At 43.8% G+C, this 27118-nt stretch overlaps 1 protein-coding gene across 1 annotated transcript in view; it reads left to right on the top strand.

Moving 5' to 3' along the window:
* The first annotated feature begins 6736 nt into the window (after positions 1-6736).
* The window catches only part of TBC1D2B (TBC1 domain family member 2B), a 118394-nt gene continuing 98012 nt past the window's right edge, over positions 6737-27118 (top strand). The window contains exons 1-2 of the mRNA XM_077472686.1: positions 6737-7437; positions 22955-23108. Of these exons, the coding sequence (XP_077328812.1) occupies positions 7096-7437; positions 22955-23108 (496 nt within the window). The 5' untranslated portion in view covers positions 6737-7095. The remainder of the gene's footprint in view (positions 7438-22954; positions 23109-27118) is intronic.

Raw genomic sequence — 27118 nt, 5'->3', positions numbered from 1 at the left:
GGGGAAAAAAAAAAAAATCTGAAAAGAGTTATAACCCTCCCACGCTCTATCCAAAATGAAAAAAAAAAAAAAGTTTTGACTGAAGTTTTACTTTAAACCTTTAGAACCACTCCAAAGCGGAGTTCCACCCAAAAGGTGAAGCTCTGCTAGTTCGCCCCTTCACTGCCACTTTTAGGGGGAGCGGTTACCTGGTTTTGATAGGTACCCGCTCCCACTTCCTGGTAAGATCCCCGCACAGCGATCTACATCATGTCTGTCCCCACCTCCTCCCCCCGCTGCCTTCTGGGTCCTGTGTGTGTCCCAGAAGAAGAAGGCAGGATCATTCAACAAGGGCAGTGCGACTCACACATGCGCAATAGGAAACTGGCTGTGAAGCCTGAAGGCTTCATTGCCCCTTTGTGCCTTACTTGCAGTGCCGGCACCTCCACCCAAAGCCATTGGATGAATCAGTTTGGGGTGTCTACATTGCGGGATCCCTGGATAAGTGAGTACAGTATTTGTCGCTGTTAAAGTGTTACTAAACCCACAACAGTAAAATCTGCCTGTATAAGCAATAAAGCATGCTTGTTATACTCGCTGTGGAACCCAAAGGGTTAATCCTCTGCATTGTGTAAAAAGGCTGCTTGTTTGTGACTCTGATCCTCCATTTCTTCCACTGTCCCCAAACCATCTTATGATAAGACAGAGCCTTTGGAGTCAGGCTGCACATGCTCAGTTTGGTGTGTATTGTTAGAGATGTTTTTTTTTGTTTTTGGGAGAGTGCATGTGATCAGCACAGGGCCAATCAGCACTGCCCAGACAGAGGGTCAGGGATCCTGCAGCCTCATAGGACAGTCAGAGTAAAATGAAAACTCCTCCTACAAGCTTTAACCAGACACTGATAGAAGTCACAAGACCGCTATATACTGCTGATGAGAAAGGGTATTTAGCAGTTTATAGTTACTAAAATAATTGCATGTCCATGTTATGTGTACTGTGGGAGACCAGATATAGTGAATGCAGGGTCCTGGATTTAGTAACACTTTAAAGCGGAGTTCCACCCAATTTTGAGAGGTGATCTTAAATGAAAGACCACCTCTCCACCCCTCATTTTTGGCTATTCAAAATATTTTTTTTACTTTCTAACTTACCTTTTTTAGAAGTACTAAGACGACTTCCGATCCAGCCGGGCTGCAGCCGAGGAAGTCACTTCTTCTGCGGTGAGCCCCCCTGTTGTCTTCTGGGGCATGTGTGTGTCCCAGAAGACAAGCTGGCCATTCACAAAGTGCTGCGCGACTCGCATGCGCACTCGGAAACTGGCAGTGAAGCCGCAAGGCTTTCTCTTAGTTGGAACGGCGGCGCCTGCACTCGATCTGATGGACAGATTGACCTCGGGGGGCTGACATCACGGGCTCCCTGCACAGGTAAGTGTTTGCAGCTGCTGACTTTAAAAAAAAAAAAATTAGTCTGGAACACCGCATTAAGGACTGATATGGACCTCATTCAAAGTCCCAAAAAACACCCTTGCTTTACTTTAAAGGGGTTGTAAAGCTTTGTTTTTTATTTTCTAAATAGGTTGCTTTAAGCTAGTGTATTGTTGGTTCACTTACCTTTTCCTTCGATTTCCCTTCTAAATGTTTTTTTTTCCTTTGCCTGAATTTCTCACTTCCTGTTTCTCCTCAGTAAACTTCACACCATCATCCCAGCGGTGTTTAGTCAGCCAGAACAGCTTAGTAAACAGCTTACTGAGGAGGAACGGGAAGTGAGAAATTCAGACAAAGAAAAAAAACATTTAGAAGGGAAATTGAAGGAAAAGGTAAGTGAACCAACAATGCACTAGCTTAAAGGAACCTATTTAGAAAATAAAAAACAAACCTTTACAACCCCTTTAACTAGATGCTGACCGCCGACCGTCAATTGACGGCCTGGCGGCGCACCTATTGTGGCGGGAGGCCGTCATATGACGGCCTCCCGTTTAAACAGGGGATGCGCGCGATCGTGCGCGCGCATCCCTGTTTCTTCGGTGGCGGCGTGTCACGGAGACACCGCTCGCCACCGAAGGGGGTGAACAGCCATTCGTTATGGCTGTTTACCACGTGATCGGCCGCGATGAAGTCACGGCCGATCACAGATGGTCACACCCCGAACGTGCACGGCGCATGCGCGCGATCGCGCTGCGCGTGCACGTCGGTGGCGGCGTGTTCCCCGGGAACACTGCTCGTCACCGACGCTGGTAAACAGCCATTGGCCGGCTGTTTACCCACGTGATCGGCTGTGATCCTTTCACAGCCGATCACTAAAATGTAAACAAACCGCGGTAACGGGATGTTACCGGGTTCTCCTCCTCACACACCGATCGTGTGTGAGGAGGAGATTGCGGTAACATCTCGTTACCGCCTACAGTGTACACCAATCACACTGATTGCCCCCCCCCCCAATAAAGAGGACCTGTCACCACCCCTCATAGTACCTGTCAATCACAGTCCATCAGAGTACCTGTCACAGTCCATCAGAGTATTTGAGTACCTGTCCTAGCCCATCAGAGTACCCGAGTACCTGTCCTAGCCCATCAGAGTACCCGAGTACCTGTCCTAGCCCATCAGAGTACCCGAGTACCTGTCCCAGCCCATCAGAGTACCCGAGTACCTGTCCCAGCCCATCAGAGTACCCGAGTACCTGTCCCAGCCCATCAGAGTACCCGAGTACCTGTCCCAGCCCATCAGAGTACCCGAGTACCTGTCCCAGCCCATCTCAGTACCCGAGTACCTGTCCCAGCCCATCAGAGTACCCGAGTACCTGTCCCGGCCCATCAGAGTACCCGAGTACCTGTCCCGGCCCATCAGGTTACCCGAGTACCTGTCCTAGCCCATCAGAGTACCCGAGTACCTGTCCCAGCCCATCAGAGTACCCAAGTACCTGTCCCAGCCCATCAGAGTACCTGAGTACCTGTCCCAGCCCATCTCAGTACCCGAGTACCTGTCCCAGCCCATCTCAGTACCCGAGTACCTGTCCCAGCCCATCTCAGTACCCGAGTACCTGTCCCAGCCCATCAGAGTACCCGAGTACCTGTCCCGGCCCATCAGAGTACCCGAGTACCTGTCCCGGCCCATCAGAGTACCCGAGTACCTGTCCCGGCCCATCAGAGTACCCGAGTACCTGTCCCGGCCCATCAGAGTACCCGAGTACCTGTCCCGGCCCATCAGAGTACCCGAGTACCTGTCCCATCAGAGTACCCGAGTACCTGTCCCGGCCCATCAGAGTACCTGTCCCGGCCCATCAGAGTACCCAAGTACCTGTCACGGCACATCAGAGTACCCGAGTACCTGTCACGGCACATCAGAGTACCCGAGTACCTGTCACGGCACATCAGAGTACCCGAGTACCTGTCACGGCCCATCAGGGTACCCGAGTACCTGTCAAGGCCCATCAGGGTACCCGAGTACCTGTCATGGCCCATAAGGTTACCCGAGTACCTGTCACGGCCCATCAGGGTACCCGAGTACCTGTCACAGTCCATTAGAGTACCGAGTACCTGTCACAGTCCATTAGAGTACCGAGTACCTGTCACAGTCCATTAGAGTACCGAGTACCTGTCACAGTCCATTAGAGTACAGAGTACCTGTCACAGTCCATTAGAGTACCTGTCACCAGGCCATCAGAGTACCCCAGTACCTATCACCAGGCCATCAGAGTACCCGAGTACCTGTCACCAGGCCATCAGTGTACCCGAGTACCTGTCACCAGGCCATCAGTGTACCCGAGTACCTGTCACCAGGCCATCAGAGTACCCGAGTACCTGTCACCAGGCCATCAGAGTACCCGAGTACCTGTCACCAGGCCATCAGAGTACCCGAGTACCTGTCACCAGGCCATCAGAGTACCCGAGTACCTGTCACCAGGCCATCAGAGTACCCGAGTACCTGTCACCAGGCCATCAGAGTACCCGAGTACCTGTCACCAGGCCATCAGAGTACCCGAGTACCTATCTCCAGCCCATCAGAGTACCCGAGTACCTATTTGCAGCCCATGTCTCATAGAATATACGTTGGGGTGTTTGCTTTCCAAAATGGGGTCATTTTGTGGGTAATTTCACTGTCCTGGTGGTCCAGGACCTTCAAAAGTGTGATGGGTAGGAATGAAATGAGATGTGTCATTTATGCTCCTAGAACGCCTGAACGTACTACTTCAATGTTCGGCCTCTCTATGTGGCCAGGCTGTGTAAAAGTCCTACACATGTGGTATCGCCATACTCGGGAGGAGTAGCAGAATGTATTTTGGGGTGTAATTTTTGCTATATACATGCTATGTGTTAGAAATATCTTATAAATTGTCAATTTTGTGTAAAAAAAAAAAGTGCTTTAATTTTTTTCCACATATTCCAAAAACTTCTGGAAAAAAATGAACCGTTCAAAAGACTCATTATGCCTCACAGATTATACGTTGGGGTGTTTGCTTTCCAAAATGGGGTCATTTTATGGGAAATTCCATTGTCCTGGTACTCCAGGGCCTTCAAAAGTGTAATAGGTGGTTGAGAAACGAGATGCGTAATTTTTTCTCGTAGAACGTCTGAAGGTACTACATCAATGTTGGTGCTCTGTATGTGGCCAGGCTGTGTAAAAGTCTCACACATGTGGCATCGCCGTACTCGGGAAGAGTAGCAGAATGTATTTTGGGGTGTCATTTTTGCTATATACATGCTATGTGTTAGAAATATCTTATAAATTGACAATTTTGTGTAAAAAAAAAAAATGCGTTTTAATTTTTTTCCACATATTCCAAAAACTTCTGGAAAAAAATGAACCGTTCAAAAGACTCATTATGCCTCACAGATTATACGTTGGGGTGTTTGCTTTCCAAAATGGGGTAATTTTATGGGAAATTCCATTGTCCTGGTACTCCAGGGCCTTCAAAAGTGTAATAGGTGGTTGAGAAACGAGATGCGTAATTTTTGCTCGTAGAACGTCTGAAGGTACTACATCAATGTTGGTGCTCTGTATGTGGCCAGACTGTGTAAAAGTCTCACACATGTGGTATCGCCGTACTCGGGAAGAGTAGCAGAATGTATTTTGGGGTGTAATTTGTTGTATACATATGCTGTGTGTGAGAAATAACCTGATAATATGACAATTTAGTAAAAAAAAATAAAAAAAAATAAAAAATCTTCATTTTGCAAAGAATTGTGGGAAAAAATGACAACTTAAAAAAACTCACCATGCTACTTACTTAATACCTTGGGATGTCTACTTTGTAAAAAGGGGTCATTTGGGGGGTATTTGTACTTTCCTGACTTGTTAGTGTCTCAAGAAATGAGATACACCCGATGTACTGAAGGCCTGATCAGAAGTGATCAATTTTCAGTGATTGGCACCATAGTTTGTAGACTCTATAACTTTCACAAAGACCAAATAATATATACTAATGTGGGTTATTTTTACCAAAGATAGGTAGCAGTATAAATTTTGGCCAAAATTTATGAAGAAAAATTACTAATTAGCAAAAATTTATGACAGAAACGAAGAAAAAGGCATTTTTTTCACAAAATTTACGTTTTATTTTATTTATAGCACAAAAAATAAAAAACCCACTAGTGATTAAATACCACTAAAAGAAAGCTCTATTTGTGTGGAAAAAAGGACGCAAGTTTCATATGGATACAGTGTTGGATGACTGAGTAATTGTCATTCAAACTGTGAGAGCGCTGAAAGCTGAAAATTGGTCTGGTCAGGAAGGGGGTGTAACTGCACTGTACTGAGGTGGTTAAAGAGGAAGTAAACCCTGATGGGTTTACTTCCTCTTTGATTCCCTGCAAAGGTAAAGCATAATGGACTACTATGCATCGCATAGTAGTCCATTATGTGTCACTTACCTGACACAGGAGCCAGCGAAGTCACCGCTGTCCCCTGTAGTCCGGCGCATCCATCTTCTCAGTGGGTCTCGCCACTCCGCCACTGTCATTCGGCGAAGCCGCGATGACGTCACTCCCGTGCATGCACACGGGAGCCGACACGCGGGGCATCTTCGTCATTGACGATGCTGCGCTCAGTGCGCCTGCGCACCGCTGTCTACGGCGCATGCGCCGGTGCCTGTCTTTCGGCAAATATCTCCTAAACCGTGTAGGTTTAGGAGCTATTTCTTGGACCTACAGGTAAGCCTTAATCTAGGCTTACCTGTAGGTCAAAGTTGGTTGTAAGGGTTTACAACCACTTTAAGGACTGACTAAACTCTACAGCAGCTGTCCTGCAGGGACCACAGATGGCCACTAGGTGGAGACTACAAATCTGTATCTGAAATCCAGATGTGGAAATATGGTACAGCAAGAATGTACTCTCACATGAAATAAATGAAAAACTATATTCAGCTAAATTTTAGTTACAATTCAAAGCAGGCAGTGCATTCTATCTTCCCCTCCATTCAACTAGAAATCAGCAGAAACGTGAACACTGACTCTTCCTAACCAGTCACATGCTCTCACCCCTCAGACCTAACACACTCCATAAAGCTGCATATCCCCAAGCCTGAGCTGTACATGTATTCCTATATCACATATATATCACATACGTGGCAATCCCGTGCAAACGTTGGGTGGAAACTGTATTAATATATTTATTTTATAGATGGGATTCCCACGCCCCTTCTCGCCTAGTTTCCCTAGCCTAGCGCGGGGCATGCCGGGAGTTGTAGTCTTTTGTCGCAGACAGGACGGGGCGCTGTGACTGAGGCTGGACTACGATTCCCATGATGCTTTGTGTGGGTGGACAGTCATGGGATGCAGCGCTGGGTGCAGGGTGAGTGGTGGAGTTGCTCTCGCTGGGGAGTGTAGAGACTTATAGGCAGCAGAGGGGGAGATCTGTATAGCGTGCAGTGGAGATGACAGTCTGCATAGGGTGAGTTACCTAGAGAGTGCAGAGGAAATGCATGGTGGTCACATCAATAATAAACTGAGTGCAATGCAAACCAGGGGCAGCTGTGTCACCACAAAGCAGGAAGCGGAGTATTGTGTAGATGGGAGGATAGTGTGACAGATGCAGATATAAGATAGGAGAGCAGAGAGTGGAGGGGGAGACCTCAGAAGTCCTCACAACTCTGCCAGGACATGGACCAGTCTGCAGGACCCCAATGGTGACAGATATGCCTGGGGTGGAAGACAGAAGAAGCAGCCAGGACAGAGCCACCCAAGACTCCATGACCTCCTCGCCAACCGGAGAACCCACCAGAGAACCACCGGCTAAACTTTGTGGGAACTTGGCAAAGCTGTCGGGCAAAGGGCCCCTGAGGAGCTTCAAGAACCGCTGGTTTGTGTTTGACCCTCGCCGCTGCTACCTGTACTACTTCAAGAACCCTAATGATGCCCAGTCGTTGGGGTACATAAGTATCGGGGATGCCTCGTTCAGCTATGACTTGGAGGCGGAAGAAGGCCAGTTTGAGATCCATAGTTCTGGACGAGTCTCCATCCTCCGGGTAAACTGTCATTGTGATGTGGATAGATATTACGCCATTGTTTGTTAGCATATAGTTTGAAAATGTAATTCCTGACACATTGTTTTTGGTTTATTTTGGTTTTGAATAGGGAGGGTTAGAACCTCTGCTGGGTTTTTACCACTGTCTGTGGCTTCATTAAAGTGAATATGTCAGGCTTAAACCCATAAAGCGGTTCTAAAGCCTTAAGGTTTTTGACCTTAAAGGATACGTTTACTTTTTTAATAAAAAGAAATGCTAATTTTTTTGCAGGTAAGAAAAAATATGCATTTTTTTTGAGCCTGTATATAATGCATTAAAGGAAAAGTTCACCTTTGGGAACATGTTACATTGTACCAGTGATCAGCAGCAACATCTCGTGTGGGCAAGCAGATACACTGATAGAATCAGTGAACTATTACGGTGCTCCAGAGTGCAGTGGTAGTTCATTGAGCCACAACGGATGTCGGTACTTGTAGTTCATTTGTTCACAGAACAGATCGGGCAGCAGCTACAGCATTGGAAACATGTTGCATGTTCCACCCTAAAAATGGGGGGGGAACGTGTAACCTCTTCCCAAAGGTGAACTTTTTCTTTTAATGCATTAAGGTAAAAAAACTTCTGAACTCCCCCCAGCCCCCTTATACTTGTCTAAGCCCGATCCAGTGATATGCACAAGAGTGGCAGACAAGGCGGCTCCGGAGTCTCCATAGACGGTGACTTTCTATGGGGAAAAACCATTGCACAGAGCAGTTAAGTATAACATGTTTATTTATTTTAATTTAAAAAAAAATTAAGGTTTAATGTTGCTTAAAGTGGTTGTAACAAAAAAAAAAAAAAACTCTCCCCTTTATAGCAGATTAAACAGCACAGTGCTTGTGCTGCCTAACCTGCCTCTCTCTAAGCTGTAAAAAAAACTTGGTTGATCCTGCCAGTTCCTGTGTCCCCCTCTGTGTACTGACCACAGTAATCATGGCTGCTGAGCCCTGATTACCGTGGTCAGTATACATGCCTCTAACATCCAAAGCCCCCCCGCTGCTATTAGTAGAAAAGAAAAGTTACAAAAATTCACTGCCAGCCCCTCTATCTTATGCAATCATAACGCACTGTGTAAGTGTTAATTATTATTTTTTTTTTTAATTGAATACCTTTTTTTTCAGCTATCTTCTGGCCAGTCATATGACTCCTGGCCACTCTCCTCCTTCAATCCAGGGCTACAATGGGAGGGGTTGAGAGGCCAGAATGGCGGTCACATGACCTCCCTGTCTGACGTCAGAGGGAGATCTTGACCCCTCTGTCTGTAGCCCTTTATTGGAGTATGAGAGCGGCTGGGAGTCACGTGACCGGCCTGAATACATCTGAAAAAAAGTATTTAGATGCCCTGTTTAAAAAACAAAACAAAAAAAAACAAAAAACACTTATACACTGTGTGTTATGGCTGCATAAAATAGAATAGATTTACTTTTAAAAGGTAATACCTATGCTATCTTGTGTAAGAAGGATCTGTATACTCCCCTACTGTCATCCCAGTCTGGTCACATGATCCTGCTCCTCTGTGTTAGCCTGAGCGGCTTCAGGGGAGAGGAGGGATCACTGACAAAGGATGGGTCATTGAAGCCTATGGGTGACGTCAACACTCTTGGCTTTATCAGCTGTTGTTGGAACGCTCTCTCCTCTCCTGCAGCACAACTGGCTGATATTGGGGATCATGTGACCAAAGCGACTTGAAAATAGGTAAGTACATACATCTTTACTACACAGGTTAGTAAGCATAGGTGTTAGGAGGGAACAGGAACAGTTTTAAAAGTAGTTGGGGGGGGGGGGGGGGGTTAAACCTGGATTTGCACTTTAGGCTGGCCACACGCTGTTCAGTCAGAGGGCTAAATGGAAAAAAAATCGAAGAAATTCCTCCATTCGCATAAATGACCCCATCCCATCCCATTCCATTGCATCCAGACATTGTATTCTGACAGTGGCTGCAGCCGCTGATCAATGGAATGTTTTCCAACATGGGGAGCCAACACACTGATCAGAATGAGGCTGTAACCTGAAAGCACAGCAAATATATGCATCAGCAATCATCACAGGTGAATCCATGCAGCTGCGGTCATGAATCCTGCACAAATGACTGACCGCAGTCACGGCTGTCTGCAGGTAAGCGTACATGGAGCAATTATTTGCGGTCAGAAATGAGCTTGGGTATTCTATTCTCCAGCTAAACTCTGAACTTGCACTTGGTTTTGCTCCATGGAGCTGCAGGACAGGTCATTTTGACCCCGCGGCTTGCCTCTTTGTGGAGTGTGGGGCAGGGAGACCCGGGCGGCAGCTTGTAGTGGAAAAAAAAGAGCGCAAGTTCAGAGTTTAGCTAGCGATGTGTTGGAGAATGCCCAAACTCCTCTCTACTTGTGGTTAGAGACAGATGATCATCATTGGATGGAATCTTTCTCCGTCCAGTGCCAATCATCTGTCCCTAACTGCAGGTAATGGTTCCCATTTGCCATTACATGTGGCCGCCTGTCATTGATTTGTACAGGCTTCCCAGCCGCAGCTGTTTGCATAGCCCTGTGATTCCTGCCATTCGTTGCCCAAGGGGAAAGATTTACCAAACCGAAAGTGATATTTGCTACAGACACACAGCAAGAAAATGTTGAAAAGGGTTTTTGTTTTCCCATACTTTGCAAAATATTTCATTTCTCTCTGTGTTGCCAGTGGAGGCTTTTCTCCACTTTATCTGGTGAAACTGTCACCGGGACAGAGGAAATCTTTCTGAAGGATCTCCAATAGAACTAAAACCCAACAGGGCTTCTCTCTTTCCATTCTATCCAAACTTTATAGGAACTTTTGGCTGGACATTCAATTTTAATTTGGGATTTGACTATATAGTTGTGTTTAAGGCTAGGAGGAAGTGGGACAGGAAGTCCCATTCCTAATGACGCCCCCACCCCCCCCCCCCCCCAAAAAAAATGACATGCCAAATGTGGCATGTAAGGGGGCAAGGAGTGCTTAAAGCGGCAGTTCCACTTTTGGGTGGAACTCCGCTTTTACAGCTGATTGTTTAGAGCTAAATGTAACATAACCTTAACTTTTATTGCCCGCTGATATTAATTATATGTATGCTGGGGTTACCTTCTTACCATATCCAGACTTGCAAGCTGCACCCGTTTACACCGTATGCATTGATCTGCTGTGGGCAGCTTTGTCTTATAAGGCAGTAGGATTTTTATCTGCCATTTTTGTAGAAAAGGGAATGTTTCTTGTGATAATTTGTACTATTATATGGCTGCTTGTCAAACTTCCATGATCTGATTTTTGTCAATTTAAGTGTTCATCGTGGCTTTTTAATTAAATGTTAGATTTTAAATAACTTTTAACAACGCATAAATATAGTTAACGTGATTGTAAAAAGTCACCTTGTAAAACAAACCATTCAGTTTAAAATGGAAATGAAAGGCAAAACATTTGTGTATAGATACAAAATGTATAAATACTTTTTATCCCTTTTTTTTTTTTTTTAGAAGTGATCACATTCCCTCTATTAAGAGCTGGGGGAGGAGAAGCAACAGTACACTGAGCTTTCCATTGAACAGCTGTGCAGTGGGGGCATGTCAGGACTGAGTCTGATCGTTGGAGGACTGAGTTCCCAGCATAGCTAGAGAACTGACCAAGCTGTGCTCTTCTGCTTAGTGTGTCAGTTTTTAATAATAAAGAGGAGGGACTGGCAGGAACACCAGGGATTCCACACAAAGAGAACAGGATATGTTTTAATACAAGTACATAGTAAAACAGGAACATATCAATAATATGAAATGCTGGGGTAACAAACACTTTGAGTTAAAGTGGTTGTAAAGTCAGAAGGTTCTTTATCTTGATGCATTAAGATAAAAAAATGTCTGTGTGTAGCAGCCCCTTTCTGCCCACCTAACGCTTCCCTGAGCCCCATCTCTGTCCAGAGATGTACATGAGTGCCTGGGCTGTCTGGGACTTTCCCTCCTGATTGGCTGAGACACAGCAGCAGCGCCGTTTGCTCCCACTGCTGTCAGTTAGCCAATCAGGAGAGAGAGGGAGGTGGGGCCGAAGCACAGCTCTGTGTCTGAATAGACAGAGAGCTGTGGCTTGGCTCGGATACCCCCATAGCAAGCTGCTTCCTGTGGTGGCACTCGACATGAGGTAGGGGCCAGGAGCACCAAAGAGAGACCTGAGAAGAGGAGGATCTGCGCTGCTCTGTGCAAAACCACCGCTCAGAGCAGGTAAGTATAACATGTTTCGTTTTTTTTTCTTTAAAAATAACAAACTTTTAAATCACTTTTAAAGTAGTTGTAAAGCCACTGTCCTAAATTTACTGTACATAGATCTTTCAAAGTGTATCATTTTATTAATCCACAGCTAAAAAATATAAAAACATTACAGAAGGGGCTTTCCAATCAGGGCTTTCTGATCAGGTTCACCTGTCAATTTTTCAGGCGGATCTGTTCGGAGCCTCCATTCACTCCTATGGGACAGCGGATGTCAGCGGTGACATTTCCGCTGACAACCGCTGCTGTCCGATCCTGTCCTTGGAATCCAGAAGGCTGGAGATGCTATTTTCCATCCGTCGATCGGATGAAAACACAGGCAGTCCGTTTTTATCTGATCTCTCCATAGAGGAGAGCGGAGCTCTGACAGGTGAGCGGAGACGGACCTGTCATCCGCCTGCTCAGCGGGGATCAGCAGATCGATTCCCCACTAAAGCATGTGAAAGGACCTTAAGATGCCTTTTTTTTTTTTTTGGTCACCTGATCACTGTTTCATCTACAGCACATCAGGGAGTAATCAGTGGGTTTTGACAAGTTTGACAATGAGATTAGGGATTGAAACCACGGTCACTCAAGAGAGGAGGGATGGGTGGGGGTGTGGCTGCATACAGACCATGAAAGGTACAGACATGCTGTGGGCTTGCACAGTGTCTGTACCTCCAAACGGGAGTAGAAGGAACGCAAACTGACCATACTAGCGTGGGTTGAATTCTGTGCTGAGAGTGGTCAGTTTACAACCAGGAAGAAAGAGAATTGGCAGGATAAACCAGGTATTGGATGCCGGCGTAATAATTTGAAATAAACACAATTTTTAAGAGACGGGGTATTACCATTTTTATTTTTAAAGAAACAAGCACTTTAAATGTGACACACAAACATTTCGTACAGTATTTTTAGAATTCAGAAAAGACGGTATTGTACTGTACATACACCCCTTTCTTACCGGGAAGAGTGTGACTGTGCAAGACAGGAAGTCTCGTAACAATGGCCTCTTCTTGGGAATTAGAAGACTGCTTCTTGCGTTTTTAGTTCTGTAAAAATACATTCAGTATGAAATTGTTTACATTAAGTAATTTTGATACTTGGCACAAATAGTTGCATTATACATATTGAAGTTTAAAGGACATTGCAAAATCATTGTGCATTCCAAAGCCCCATACGCACTAGCTGATTTTTGTCTTTGGATTTAATAAAACCATGTAGTGCAAGGGCCTGACTGATTGCATACACATTGAAACTCCTAAGGTTTGACCTCATATTATATGGTTTTGGTAAATCGGAAGGAAAAAATCGGCAGAAAAACTGATAGTGTGTATGGGGCTTTAGGGTCTGGCGAATTATGAAAGACATTATTTTTGTACAGCGAGCAAACAGGAGTCAGTTCCTGGTGATGAGTACATTATTGACTTAGTGACAAGTTCCTGTAGGCATACAAGATCTGATTAATTGCTTACCTTGAAAAGAAAAAAAAAACCCTACAAAGATTCAAAGTCTGCTCTTTCTCTTTAGAGTTAGGAAATTCCACTAGAAATATAAAAATTTTTCCTGAATGGTGTAAATATAAAGAGATTTTATATAAGAAAAGCAAAACACTTTCATGATTTTGAAAGATTGGTATCGGGATTTGTATTCAACGGTCTTTTCTGTAGTGGCATGCTTGTCTGAGCTCCTTTGTGCTTTATTGTTGCAGGGGTTAGGCTCCTCCAGAAGGTCAGGCGGACTTCTTGATTGTATTCAAATGACTTGTAATCCTTTCAAGGTCTGCATGTTGGATTAAGGTGCTTGCCTTTTGGAGTTTGGATTGGAGATTTTTGGGTTGGGAGCTCAAAGACGCGGTGTTTGGTGCATTCCCCTTGGAGGTCTGTTGTCTCTATAAAAAAAAAAAAAAAAAAAAAAAAAAAAAAAAAAAAAAAAAAAAAATGTATAAATACATTTTATATATATATATATATATATATATACACATACATACATACATACATACATACATACATATAAAAACAAAAACCTTTTAACAGCTTTTATGCTGATCTCTGGGCATAGAAACTTGCATTTAAAATGTTACTAAACCCACAGCAGTAAACTCAGTCTGTATATGCAGTAAAGCATGATTGTTATACTCATTGTTGAACCTAAAGGCAGGGGTCTCAAAGTGGCGGCCCTCCAGCTGTTACAAAACTGCAAGTCCCATCATGCCTCTGCCTGTGGGAGTCATGCTTGTATTTGTTAGCCCTACGATGCCTCATGGGACTTGTAGTTTTGCAACAGCTGGAAGGCCGCCAGTTTGAGACCCCTGACCTAAGGGGTTAATACTCCACATTGTGTAAAAAGACTGTTTGATCCTAGAGAAAAACCATTGCAAGAGCTTTTTCTGAGACACTGGGCTTGAGACCAAAAGGATTTTTTATAAAAATATCAAATGTCTATTAAAGTGGTTGTAAACCCCCTCAGACATTTTTACATATAGGTAAGCCTCTAATAAGGCTTACCTATATGTACTAAAAATATCTCCTAAACATGCGCCGTCTGGGAGATATTTACTTTGTCTTGCTCTGATAAGGCCATCGGCACATGCACAGTGAAGAAACGGCCCTCCATGCCGTTTCTTCTCCAGCGTGTGCCATGACTGGAGGCTTGCCACATGAGTGACGTAACTGGGCTCTGGCCAGTCACAGAGCCGCAGTCCGCGGCCCCGAAAGGAAGAGGGGTGAAGATGGATGTGTCCACCAGCGAGAATATTGTGGGCTTCTTTTTGAGTTAAGTGCCACATTATGGGCTAGTATGTGATGCATAGTAGCCCATTATGCTTTTACTTTGCAGGGAAATAAAGAGGAAGTAAAACCCATCAGGGTTTACTTCCTCTTTTAATACAAATCGTAAAAGAAGGGCGCTCAAAAGAGTAGTGTCCAACAAAACAAGATAAGTTTACAACAAAATATGACATTCCTCATTGGACCCTTATATACATAACCTCCCCGAATCAAACAGTATAATAATATAAATAGCCATAACAGAGGGGGTTGTCTGTGAGCTGGGTCTCCTCTGCTGGTCACCGTGTTTAGCTTCTAAAGCGTAACTTCTTCAGGACCGCCCATAGAGGGTGTCATATTCAGTTAAATATAGCAAAGATTAGACCCCTTTCACACTGGGGCTCTTTGCAGGCGCTACAGAGCTAAAAATAGCGCCTGTAAAGTGCCCTGAAAGAGCCACTGCTCTGTCTCCAGTGTGAAAGCCCCGAGGGCTTTCACACTGGAGTGGTCCGCTGGAAGGACAGTAAAAAAAAGTCCTGCTAGCAGCGTCTTTGGATCTGTGTTTTAAACACTGCTCCTTTACGGCTCCTACCCATTGAAATCAATGGGGCAGCATGGCAACACCACCGGCATAGCGCTGCTGCAGCAGCACTTTGCGGTGGTTTTAACCTTTTCTCAGCCGCTAGCGGGGGGTAAAAGCAATGCGAAATTGGCAGTAAAGCGCCTCTAAAAATTGCAGCGTTATACCGCCGACCCCACCCCAGTGTGAAAGGGGTCTTAGGTAAGCAGAGCATGGGGGTGGGACCCAGTAAAAGTTGGCGACAAGATTAGTCGCCCTGTATAAGGAAAAATAACCAAATGGTCTTTATTAAAGGAAGCTCTAACACAGAGGCAAAGTTTCACACTTCATTACTGCACAGATCTGGAGGAAATGCACAAAGCACACTAAGGCCGCGTACACACGCGCGGACTGTTCGCCCAACTTTGTCCGCTGAACAGTGTTTTGGCGGACAGTCCGCTCGTGTGTGGGCTTTCAGCGGACAGTTTCAGCGAACAGTCCGCTGAACAAGGTTTTTCGGAAATTCCGAAAAACTGTCCGCTGAAACTTTGTTTCAGCGAACAGTCCCCTCGTGTGTAGGCTTGTTCGTCAAACTAAGTTCCGCGCATGCTCAGAAAGGATTTACACGCCGAAGTTTGCATTGCAGTGTATAGGACGTCGTTTTCTAGTCCCGTCGTACGTGCCGTTCACGTCATCGCGCACGGTTTCAGCAAACTGTTCGTTCGTCGTGTGTGGCCATGTCCGTCCATGCTAATTTTGAGCGGACTGTTTGCTGAAACTGTTTGACGGACAAAGTTGGGCGAACAGTCCCCGCGTGTGTACGCGGCCTAAGATTCAAGGAAGAAAACACATGACTCTTGTATTGAGAAAATATGTGCTCATCCTGAAGTTCAGCTTTAAACAAAACCTAACCTAGAAGCATGGAGGGGCTGCTATTGTTAAACTATTGTAAATCCTAGTTGTCTAGTTATGCTGATCTTTAGGGCTATAGCTGTACACTGCAGCTCTAAGAAGCTCAAAGAATCTGCTCCTACAGGCTTTTGAGCTTTCATTTTTTTATTTTTTTTATGCCTGAAAACTCCCCTTCATATTAGCCAATGTGTCCATGCACACTATGGCGTTTTCACTTTTTACAGACATATGCTCTCACAGGCAGAGAAAAACTAGGGGTGCACCGAATGTGTTTTTTGGTGCCGAAAACCGATACCAAAAATGGAAGATACACTAGGCTGAAAACCAAAACTGATACTGAATATGACAGTTTATTTTTTTTTTTGCAAATCTTTTTATTAAAGTTTATGCAGTAAACAACAGCAAGCAAACTAACAAACAAAAAAGAACACATACATTGGTCACGACTACAGTTACAGGCGTGATGTATACAGATTTGTAATACAAGATAGTTTGGTACATACAGAATATGACGGAGAGTCTAAGGCACCTCATTGGCCACAGACAGCTGACTCCATGAGCAGCAGGACAACTTGGGGTTACAACACTCTACTCAGACATATGACATTTTCACTGGTGCAGTTTCCCGGTTACTAGCAAAGGGTAACTTGTTAAGTAGGCTACGGGTCAGAGGCTGTGGAGGTGTCAGCCAGCCAGCTGGACCAGACCTTGTCATATTTTTGCGGGCAGCCCCTATTAGCATAGCAGTCTTTGTAAAGAGGCAGGCTGTCGTTGACCAATTTCTTCCACAGGGAGAGAGGAGGGGGAGTTGGCTTACGCCAGCTGAGGGCTATGGCCTTGCGGGCGTAGAAAAGGAGAAGCCCAACCAGGGTGCGTCGCGCCACAGTGGGAATAATATGATCTATCAGGCCAGTTTATTTTTTTTATTTTTTTTGGATATATAAAATTCTCTAAATTGTGTTATATTCGTTATTATTCATATTCGTCTATTCAACTTATTAATAATTTTATCATGAATTTTATGAATATAAAAATAGTACAAAGAATCCAGTAAAGTAAATAAGTACTTTCTTTATTAAAAGTAAGTAACCCACATAAATTGGGCACAGAAAATAAAATAGTACACAATTAAAGAAAGTAACTTAACTTACAGTAACAGTACACATATGCTGCTTCACATTGCACAATAATTAAATTAATAATATTATTAAAAAAATACCAAAATAAAATATTAACAAAAAACAGGCATAATAAAATGCCAAAGAGTAGACTAAGCGCCTCTATGTTTGAGTAGACGTACGGTATTTGCACAGTTTAACAAGAGGGCGCATGGGCTATTATACACATCATACTACTAAGCTGTCAGTTCAAAGCTTGTTGTCAAAGTAGTACTGTAAAACATCCGCTTTCAGTCCACAATACATCATCAATCATCACATAATGGCAACCCCAAAACAGGCTAAGATGTTTCAAGAGCTTGCCTCTTCCTTTAGAGCCAGAGCTCTGAGGAGACTAGGCAAGGCAACTTAGGCAAGTCCTAAAAACACCTTAGCCTGTTGGGTTTTCCAGTTGTCCTAGGCTATAGGTGATGTATTGTGGACTGGAAGCTTACTTTGACGACAAGGTTGATAGAGTACACCTGTTGGTTTGTTGTATGTCTGTTACCATTATTAATAAAGAGTGGTCTTCCTTAATGCACTAGGCCAGGAAGCCTTCTGTCTTGTTTAATTTCGACAGTGAAATGCCTCGTACACACGACCGGACTTTCTGGCAGAATAGGTCCAACGGAAAGATGCCGTCGGATATTCCGATCGTGTGTGGGCTTCATCTGACTTTTTTTTTTTCACAAAATCCGACAGACCTAGAAATAGAACATGTTTTAAATCTTCCCATCGGAACTTGGCCGGACCCAGTTCCTATCGGGAAGCCCGTTCGTCTGATTGCTGGTCCGACAGACCAAATACGATGCAAGGGCAGCTACAGCACCTGCCCGCAAAAAATGTTTCCAGCGCGATCCTATGGCGCTGCTTCCCGGCTGCAGAGTACTGTACATCTCACGCTCACTGCAATAGGAAAATCACATTCCCTTATGGGGGCAGGATCCTGGTGCATGCTGGGACTGTGTGGTCATAAGGGGCGGGGTCATCACCCGGTGACCCCGCCCCATGCCTATATAAGTCGTTGCGCACCGTGTACACAGCATTACAGCGGGAGAGAGCATCGTGTCAACATCGGAAGAAGAGAACAGCAAAGAAGATGACGAAAAGATCGGGCCACCACTAGCAAAAGAGCGACAAAACAGCTGAAGCTAGCGGAGAAGCCCGGGAGAAGAGAGCGGAGGAGTCAGACGAGACCCCCGAATACGGAAGAGACCCCTGGAGCTGCCTAATAAATTACTTTAAAAACCTGTCTAGTGTGATTTTTTTTTTTTTTTTTGGTTAACGGCCTCCAATAGAGTGGTTTTAGCCATTTTTACTCCATGGTCTGTTTCTGCCTCTTTTTTCCTAGGAGACGCTTCATTACAGCAATCAAGGGAATAACTTCAGCAATGGAAGCATTAGCTGTAGGGCCGGAACAACTCATCGATTAATCGACAACGAATCAATTATGAAAATAGTTGTCGACTATTTTCATAATCGATTAATTGGCCAGCCTATTAGTTGGCCTGCATACAGAATGCATTATTGGTTTACATATCAAATGCAGTGCAGCACACATACAGTTCAGTACACCGTCCATACATGTGAGTAAGTGCCTGAGAACTTGTGAATGTGTGAGGAGCAATTCCTCATGGGACATGTAGTCCTGGGCAGGAAGTGAGTGGTTCTAAAGGGAGAATGAGGAGGACCCCAGAAAAGTAGAACCAGGGCTGCTCTGTGCAAACCACTGCATGGAGCAGGTAAGTATAACATGTTTGTTGTTTAAAAAAAAAAAAAGTCACTTTAAAGACTCTGTGCAGGGAAGATCAGCATCTGAACCCAATGAAGGTGGAGACTAGATATATAATAGAAGGCATTACAAGTACATTTTAAAGTAAACTTTTACCAGTATTGTGAATTATATTTAAAATGATCATATGCATGAAAAAAGTCTCAGCTTTTAGTACTGATTTAATATAAAAGATTTATATCTCCCTTCCACCCTTCATGTCTGACCCCCTAGTAAAAATGGCCATATATCCTACTTCTGGGTGTATTTAATAAATCTAATTATTACTTTCACTGTTTTACAGTATAAATTAACCCCTTTTATAGTAGCGATTATTTGCTCTTTTTGTGTTATAGGGCTAGTTTTCGTTTTTTTTTTTTTTTTTTTAACCCCCGTTATGACAGGTGATCCAAAAAAAGCTTGCTGCTGTTACTAAACAACTTAGGCCTGGTTTACACCTATGCATTTTTTGGTGCTTTTTGTAGAAACGCTCTACAGTTAATTTTACATGCGTTTCTATATTAGCCAATTAATCAAAACAATAATCGGCCAACTAATCGATTATGAAAATAATCGTTAGTTACAGCCCTAATTAGCTGAGTTTATTTCTTTTGTTAACTGTTCAAATGAAAATAGAAGAGACAAACTATTTTCAACTAACATCCACTGATGTGCGTTCAATGTTGCTGGCAGCTCGTAATCTGCAATATATGCAGCTAAAACACGCTTTTGTTCAAAAAGACTGCAGCATATAGTAGGTGCTGTTCCAACGAGTGGCTACATCTTGCTGCAGTCGTTTCGGTGGCATTCCAAACTGTATCTGCAAAGCTTGTAATCTGGAATAAGCAAGAGGAGAATGCTTAAAGTCGCCCACAATTTTTCTTCCTTTTGCTACGAAATCAGATATGGTGTGAGCTGATGCAGCAATCCCTCATTCACAGCCAATTGCAGCATGTGTGCCATACACGGTATGCTTTTAAGTTCACTGTCCTCCATTGCCTTTGCCATGTTCCATGCATTATCTCGGTCAATCAAATGCACTTCTTGCACTAGACTTCTCAATGTGCCAAGTGTCAAGCATGGTTTTTAAAGCATCAGATATTGCTGCTGCAGTATGTGATCCAACAAACTCGCGTGCATTAAGTAGGATGTTTTGCAATTGAAATTTGGCATCTATCCACTGCGCTGTCAGGCTCGTTGGAATGACGTCTGAACTCCAAATGTCGGTAGTAAAACTGATTGCTATGATGTCGGTAGTCATGAGCTAATGAACGTGTTTTCTAACACTGCTAAATAATTCAGGTAGACATGTTGCTGCAAAGTAGCATCTGCTTGGTATTGTGCAACACAGCTCAATATGTTGCATGAGCCTATGGAATCCAATGTTCTCCACAACAGAGAATGGCTGGTCATCTAATGCAATAAATTCCATAATTTTATCTGTAATGCCGCAAGCTTTGGGACTGTCACTTGTAATTTTTTTAACCTTTTTAAAGACTGTGGCCACCGATAGTGTTGAGCCTAGCCCTGAGGCACTTTTTGGAAACGGTACTGTTTTCTTGTATTCTGTAAACTGAACTGGATGAGGTGTTTTTAGGTGGTGTATCAAACCTGGTGTTGAAAAATGCCTTGGCACTGTACCCCCTCTTGAAATTTCTGCTGAGCAAAGACTGCAGATTGCAAATTTGGGGTCTTTTTCAGAAACTTTAAAATATTTCCACACTACAGACATGTTCCACCTTTGCTGGTAACAGTGTATATAATCTCATACAAACAACTGAATGTTATCTAAATGAATTGACGTTTGATGGCGCTATATAAGTAGTTAAAGTAGTACCTAAATTAAAAATATAATTATTACCTGGCCTTTTAGTTTAGTAGTAGAAGTATAACAACTAACTATAATAGTACTAGAAGTACACAAACGTCTCAACCACAAGGAAAGTTCTGTGGGGAAAGTGTTCCTAAATCTAGCCACATCGAACTCCAGCATCTCCATCACGGGGAGCGTGCTCACGAGTCCAGCGTCTTAACCACGAGTAACGTCCGTGGCATCACAGGTCGTTGCGCGCAGCTGCTACTGCGCATGCGGAATTTTCAGCGCAATTATCGGCAAGATTTTCCTTTCGGCAAAGTGCCGAAAACACAATTTTCAGCTGATATGTTTCGGTGGCTGGAATTTAGGTGCATCCCTAAGAAAAACCCCACCAAACAACCCTTTTTGAGAGGAGCTTCAGAACAGAAAAGATTAATCGGCTAAATGTTTGAGCTCCAGCATATTTATACTACAAATGGACACATTTGCTTTTTCTTACTAGATATTAACCGCTACTTAGCTGACATTTGTTTGATTGGGGTGAATGAATGTGTTATCTTGCCTAACGCCATTGTCAGTTTTGGTAGCAACTTTTCCTTGCTCAATTGTAGCTGAACATGGCATCCCAATAACTATACAGCATATCCATCCCATTATCTGGAAATCATGAAATATCTTGAAATAGTTCAGGTGTCTTTGCGAAGGGTCAAACCCAAACCACAGTTCTTTAAATCCCTCAGTGGTCCCCAACCTTTTTGGCATCAGGAACCAGTTTTGTGGAAGACAAATTTTCCATGGACCAGGAGGGCAGGGTTTGTATGGTTTTGGGATGATTCAAGCTCCATGTCAGATCATCAAGCATTAGATTCTCATTAGGAGTGCACAACTTGGATGCCTTACATTTGCAGTTTTACATGGGGTTGGTCCACCTGAGAATTTAATACCACTTCTGTTCTGACAGGAGGTAGAACTCTGGAGGTAATGAAATCAATGGGGAGCGATTTGACTGCTGCTCACCTTCTCCTGTGCAGCCTGGTTTCCAACAGGCCATGGACCGGTAGCGGTTTGGGACCCTGGGATTGGGGACCTCTGTCTCAGAAGACCATTTCCAGACGTTTTTTTCTGCAAAGTTTGGCCTGTGGTTCCTTGATGGTATTTCCAGTTGGTGAGGATGTCCTAAAGGTCTTCAGAGTTTTTTATTTTGTTGTGTGTGTGTGTGTGTGTGTGTGTGTGTGTGTGTGTGTGTGTGTGTGTGTGTGTGTTTGTTTGTTTGTTTGTTTGTTTGTTTGTTTGTTTGTTTGTTTGTTTGTTTGTTTGTTTGTTTGTTTGTTTGTTTGTTTTTTTTTTTTTTTAACTACCGAGGACTACTAAGGGAAGCTTCCTGTCTTCCTCTTTGTCATAAATGGCTTTCCTACTAGCCATAACCTTTCTCAGAAGTGCTATGAATTTTGTGCAATGTTCTGCCTCTGTTTCAGTATTGTGAGCTCTATTTCTTTTCTGATTCTCCACAAAGACAAATCATCATTCTGATTTCTGCTAGAATCCTTTCCAAGATGGCATTGAATTCCATCTCAATGAGGACACCAGTTTGTCACCAGTTTGTCCATTTCCCTCTAATCAATGGGAGCCTGAATTTCACAGACCGTAGATCTGACTGACTGGTTCTAAATGAAACAGAGGATTTTTGGTATTGTTGCTTCCATGAGACCTTGGATTTGGCAGATTCCTGTTTGTGCCTGCTCCATCACAGATCAAGTTAACCCCTTCATGGTCACAGTGTGCTTTAACTAACTGGGTTCCCGTGAGGGTTGTGTTTTTTTTTTTTTTTCTTTTTTTCTTTTTTTTTGTTTGTTTTTTTTAACCTTCAATCCTCTTTTTACTTAGCTCTTCCTCTTAAAGTGGAAGTAAACCCATGGATTTAAACAGTTTAAAAAAAGGCATGCCAGGAATGCTAACTGCACATTGGCTGTGCTCTCAGCCAAACTATCAAACCATCCAATGGCTGGTGTCATAACCAATCACATGTGCAGCACCATAGCAGTTGAAGATTAAACAGAGGCAAAGATGGTGGTTGTCTACCTCTAATGTATAGAGAATGGAACTGAATTAATCAGTCTGTATTGTCTCTCAATGAATTCCAAGGAAATCTAATTTTTGCATTGAGTACAAAAGTTCATTTTATTTAATACAGCAACCTTATTACATAAACTGGTTTATTTTTAATTGTAAGCAGAATTTAAAATGATCATCTTTCAATTTTTAGGCTTCGAATAGGCAGGCCATGGCCTATTGGTTACAGGAATTGCAGCAGAAACGCTGGGAGTATTGCAACAGCCATGGTACATCAAAGAGAGACAGTATGCTGAACACTGTGGCTATAGAAGTCCCAGCTGGACTGGTGGCCAAGGAAAGTATAGGTAAGAATGCGGAATTATATACTTCAAAATTTCTAATGCTGTGATTGCTTTCATTTAAGTGTTTGGAGTTAGGGTTTATGTTGAAGCCATTTATTTGGATAAAATTGGTTTCCTGAAATCTTCAGATCTCTTGTTTGTTAGATTATAAAGTTTCTAGGGCTGAACCAACTGATCAATATAATCGATTATGAAGATGTCAACTATTTTCATTATCAATTAGTTGGCCTGAATATAGAATGCATTATTTGTTTACATATCAGGAAATAAAGTGCAGCACTCATACAGCTTAATTCACTGTCCATACAGGTCAGTAAGTGCCTGAGAACTTGTGAATGTGAGAGGAGCAATGCCTCATGGAACATGTAGTCCTGGGCAGGAGAAGGAAGTGATTCTAAAGGCAGAAGTTTTTTTTTTTTACCTTGCTATAGGGGCGCACTATACTATACTTTGCGGCTTCCTATAGGGGCACTCTGAAGGCAAGAGGAGTCAGAAGCGCCAGCAAAGGGCCCAAGAAGAGGTGGATCGGGCTGCTTTGAAAAGAGCAGCCCTGATCTTCTAGGGTCCCCTGCTAGTGCTCCTGCTCCTCCTGCCTTCAGAGTGCCCCTATAGCAAGGTAAAAAAACGTATGCCTTTAGAATCCCTTTATTAGGGCTGCAACTAAGAATTATTTTCAAAATCGTTTACTTGGCCATTTGTTTCAATTATTCGGATAATAACCTTAAAGTTATAAAAAAAAAAAAAGCTATTTATTCTTAAATATCTATATGCAGCAGTAAATCTAAATAACCAACTATATGGTTAAGGATCAAAATCTCAAATCCACTCCGAGAACAGACAGAAGAGATAAACTGTGTGTGTGTGTGTGTGTGTGTGTGTAATATTTATATATATATATATATATATATATATATATATATATATATATATATATATATATATATATATATATATATATAATTTTATATTATACAAAAAAAACATTTTTTTTTTTTTATTTGTGCTCATAATTTTACATATCCTGGCAGAATTTATGATTTCTTCTGATTTTTCAGAGAATATGAAAGATGACGCAAAAACTTTTCTTTCGCTCATGGTTGGGCTGAAGCCATTTATTATCAATCAACTTTGATTTACTCTTTTTAAATCATAATGGCAACAGAAACTACCCAAATGACCCTGATCAAAAGTTTACATACCCAATTTCTTTATACCATGTATTGCCCCTTTAACATCAATGACAGCTTGAAGTCTTCTGTGGTATTTGTGGATGAAGTGGAGTGGCTCAATGATATTGAGGTTAGAAGACTGAGATGGCCACACCAGAACCTTCACTTTATTCTTCTGTAGCCAATGACAGGTCGACTTGTGTTTTAGATCACTGTCATGTTGTAATAGTTATATAGTTAGTAAGGTTGAATAAAGACACCAGTCCATCCAGTTCAACCTGAGTGGGTATCTACAATTGTCCTTATCCCTGTACATCGCACACTCACATCAGTCCCTACCCTCAAGGAGCCCACAATCCAAGGTCCCCATTCATATACTAGGGTCAATTTTTGGACAGAAGACAATTAACCTATCTGCATGTCTTTCAAGTGTGGGAGGAAACCGGAGTACCCGGAGGAAACCCACGCAGGCACAGGGAGAACATGCAAACTCCAGGCAGGTAGTGTTATGGTTGGGATTCGAACCAGCGACCCTTTTTACTGCTCGGCGAGAGTGCTAACCACTACACCAATGTGCTGCCCAATGCTGTAATGTGCTGTAATGTGCTGTAATGTTCACCTTCAGGTGTTATCCCAATCTGTAAGTGCTTCCCTGTTCTCTAGCCAGGTCTAGAAGCAGGCGGAGGCAGGCTCGGCGCTATAGGGTAGCCCGGGAGAGGTCCGGAAGAATCTTGATGGCCGCACCGTCGAAGTCTACCTCCCCATATTACCAAGCTTTCCAGGTGATCTGTTCTTTCAGGGAATATTTATGGAAGGGGCCTATCACGTCTCTGGGCCTATTGGGATCTGACGATTTTGGCCCCAGAGCTCTATGGACCCTGTCCAGCTCGATGATGGTCTGTGGGGAGCCTAGGACTTTCTGGAAAATGGTGATCACCATTTCTGAGAGGTGTTCAGTGCCTGTGGCTTCCGGGATGCCTCGGAGGCATAAGTTGTTCCTGCTGCTTCTGTCTTCCAAATCTTCCATATGGAGTTGGAGTGCGACCATTGACTCGGCCTGAGCTACTTGTGATTGCTCTAAGGCTCCCACTCTGGTTTCCAGTGAGGAGATGGAAGTCTCTCCAGAGTCCACCCTGTCTGATAGTGAGCTGAGCTCCGTTCTCACCTCCTGTATATCTCTGAGGTCTGCTTCTTCCACTCTCAGTATCAAGGCCTCAATGTCCTGTTTTGTGGGTAAAGCCTGAAGGAGTGCTCTAAGTTCCCCATCAATGTGGGCCAGTTCTTGCCAGGGTGGGGAGTTTGCCTCTACCGACATATCTGGGCAGAGGAGAGCGGGGGTTCAAACTGGGCGAGAGTGTTGTCTCTACTGAGGAATGCCTATCAAGGCCGGAGCCACGCGGATCGCAACTATGGCGCCTGGGGAGGTATTGGTTACGTTTCAAAAGAAGCAGTGAATCTCACCCTGTGCAGTGTGGGTGCAATGTCCCTGTGTTGACTATCTTGTCCGGTACCGTTTTGCAGTTAGCATGCTGCTAGACGAGGCTGCATACGGCTTGTTTTGTTGAGACAGACGAGGGGAGGCCTGGAGCTCACAAAAAACGTGTCTTCAGCCAGCCATGTCCAAGCCACGCCACACTTAAATGTTTTATTCAGAATGAAGTTACAAAAATATTAACTAATTTATCCGTGCCCATCAGCGCAGCCTCACCTGTGCCCATCAATTCAGCTACACTAGTGCAGGGGAAGAGAGAGGAGAAGAAGAGGTGAGCCGGACGGATCATTACAGAGTGGGGAACATTGCTGTAACAGCTTCTATTTGAATTGCCCAGTATTCCCGACGCTCGTGGTCACATACAGCCCCACCTTCTGGCCCGGATACTTTGATAGATGTCACACATCCCAGACCGATGTTCTGTCTATCAAAGTACCCGGGCCAGGAGGTGGGACTGTGTGTGACGGCGAGCGCAAGGAACATTGGGCAATTCAAATTAAAGCTGTTACAGTGGTGATCTCTCTCTCTCTCTCTCTCTCTCTCTCTCTCTCTCTCTCTCTCTCTCTCTCTCTCTCTCTCTCTCTCTCTCTCTCTCTCTCTCTCTCTCTCTCTCTCTCTCTCTCTCTCTCTCTCTCTCTCTCTCTCTCTCTCTCTCTCTCTCTCTCTCTCTCTCTCTCTCTCTCTCTCTCTCTCTCTCTCTCTCTCTCTCTCTCTCTCTCTCTCTCTCTCTCTCTCTCTCTCTCTCTCTCTCTCTCTCTCTCTCTCTCCCCTCCCCCCCCCTCTCTCCCCCAGGGCGATTGCTGGAAGAAGGGCTCTCGAAATAAATGGGTAGCGCTACCGAAGCGCTTCGGCTGCGCCACAATATGGGGGCTTTTAACCTCTTCCTTGGCTGCTAGTGGGGGTTAAATGCGCTGCTATAACAGCGGTAAATCGCTGATAAAACTAGCAGCACTTAACTGCTGTTGCCGGCACCGCCCCAGTGTGAAAGGGGTCTTGCTGTTGCCTTTCTATCATCTCAAACCAGTCTGTCCATTCACCTCTGACATTAACAATGCATTTCTGTCCACACAACTGCCGTTCACTGGATATTTTCTTTTTTCTGGACCATTGTTTGAAAATCCCAGTAGATCAGCAGTTTTTAAATACTCAGACCAGCCCGTCTAGCACCAACAACCATGCCATGTTCAAAGTCACATAAATCACCTTTCTTCCCAATTCTGATTCTCGGTTTGAACTTCAGCAAGTCGTCTTCACCATGTCTAGGTGCTTAAATACATTGTGTTGCTGCTATGTGATTTGTCTGATTAGCAATTTGTGTTACCAAGCAATTGAATAGGTGTGCCTAATAAAGT

This window comes from Lithobates pipiens, unplaced genomic scaffold (assembly GCF_037356315.1).
Source record: "Lithobates pipiens isolate NorthernLeopardFrog02 unplaced genomic scaffold, aLitPip1_a1.2 Scaffold_8, whole genome shotgun sequence".
Taxonomy (NCBI): domain Eukaryota; kingdom Metazoa; phylum Chordata; class Amphibia; order Anura; family Ranidae; genus Lithobates; species Lithobates pipiens.
The sequence above is the reverse complement of the archived record's forward strand: the minus strand, read 5'-3'. Positions and strand labels throughout refer to the sequence as shown.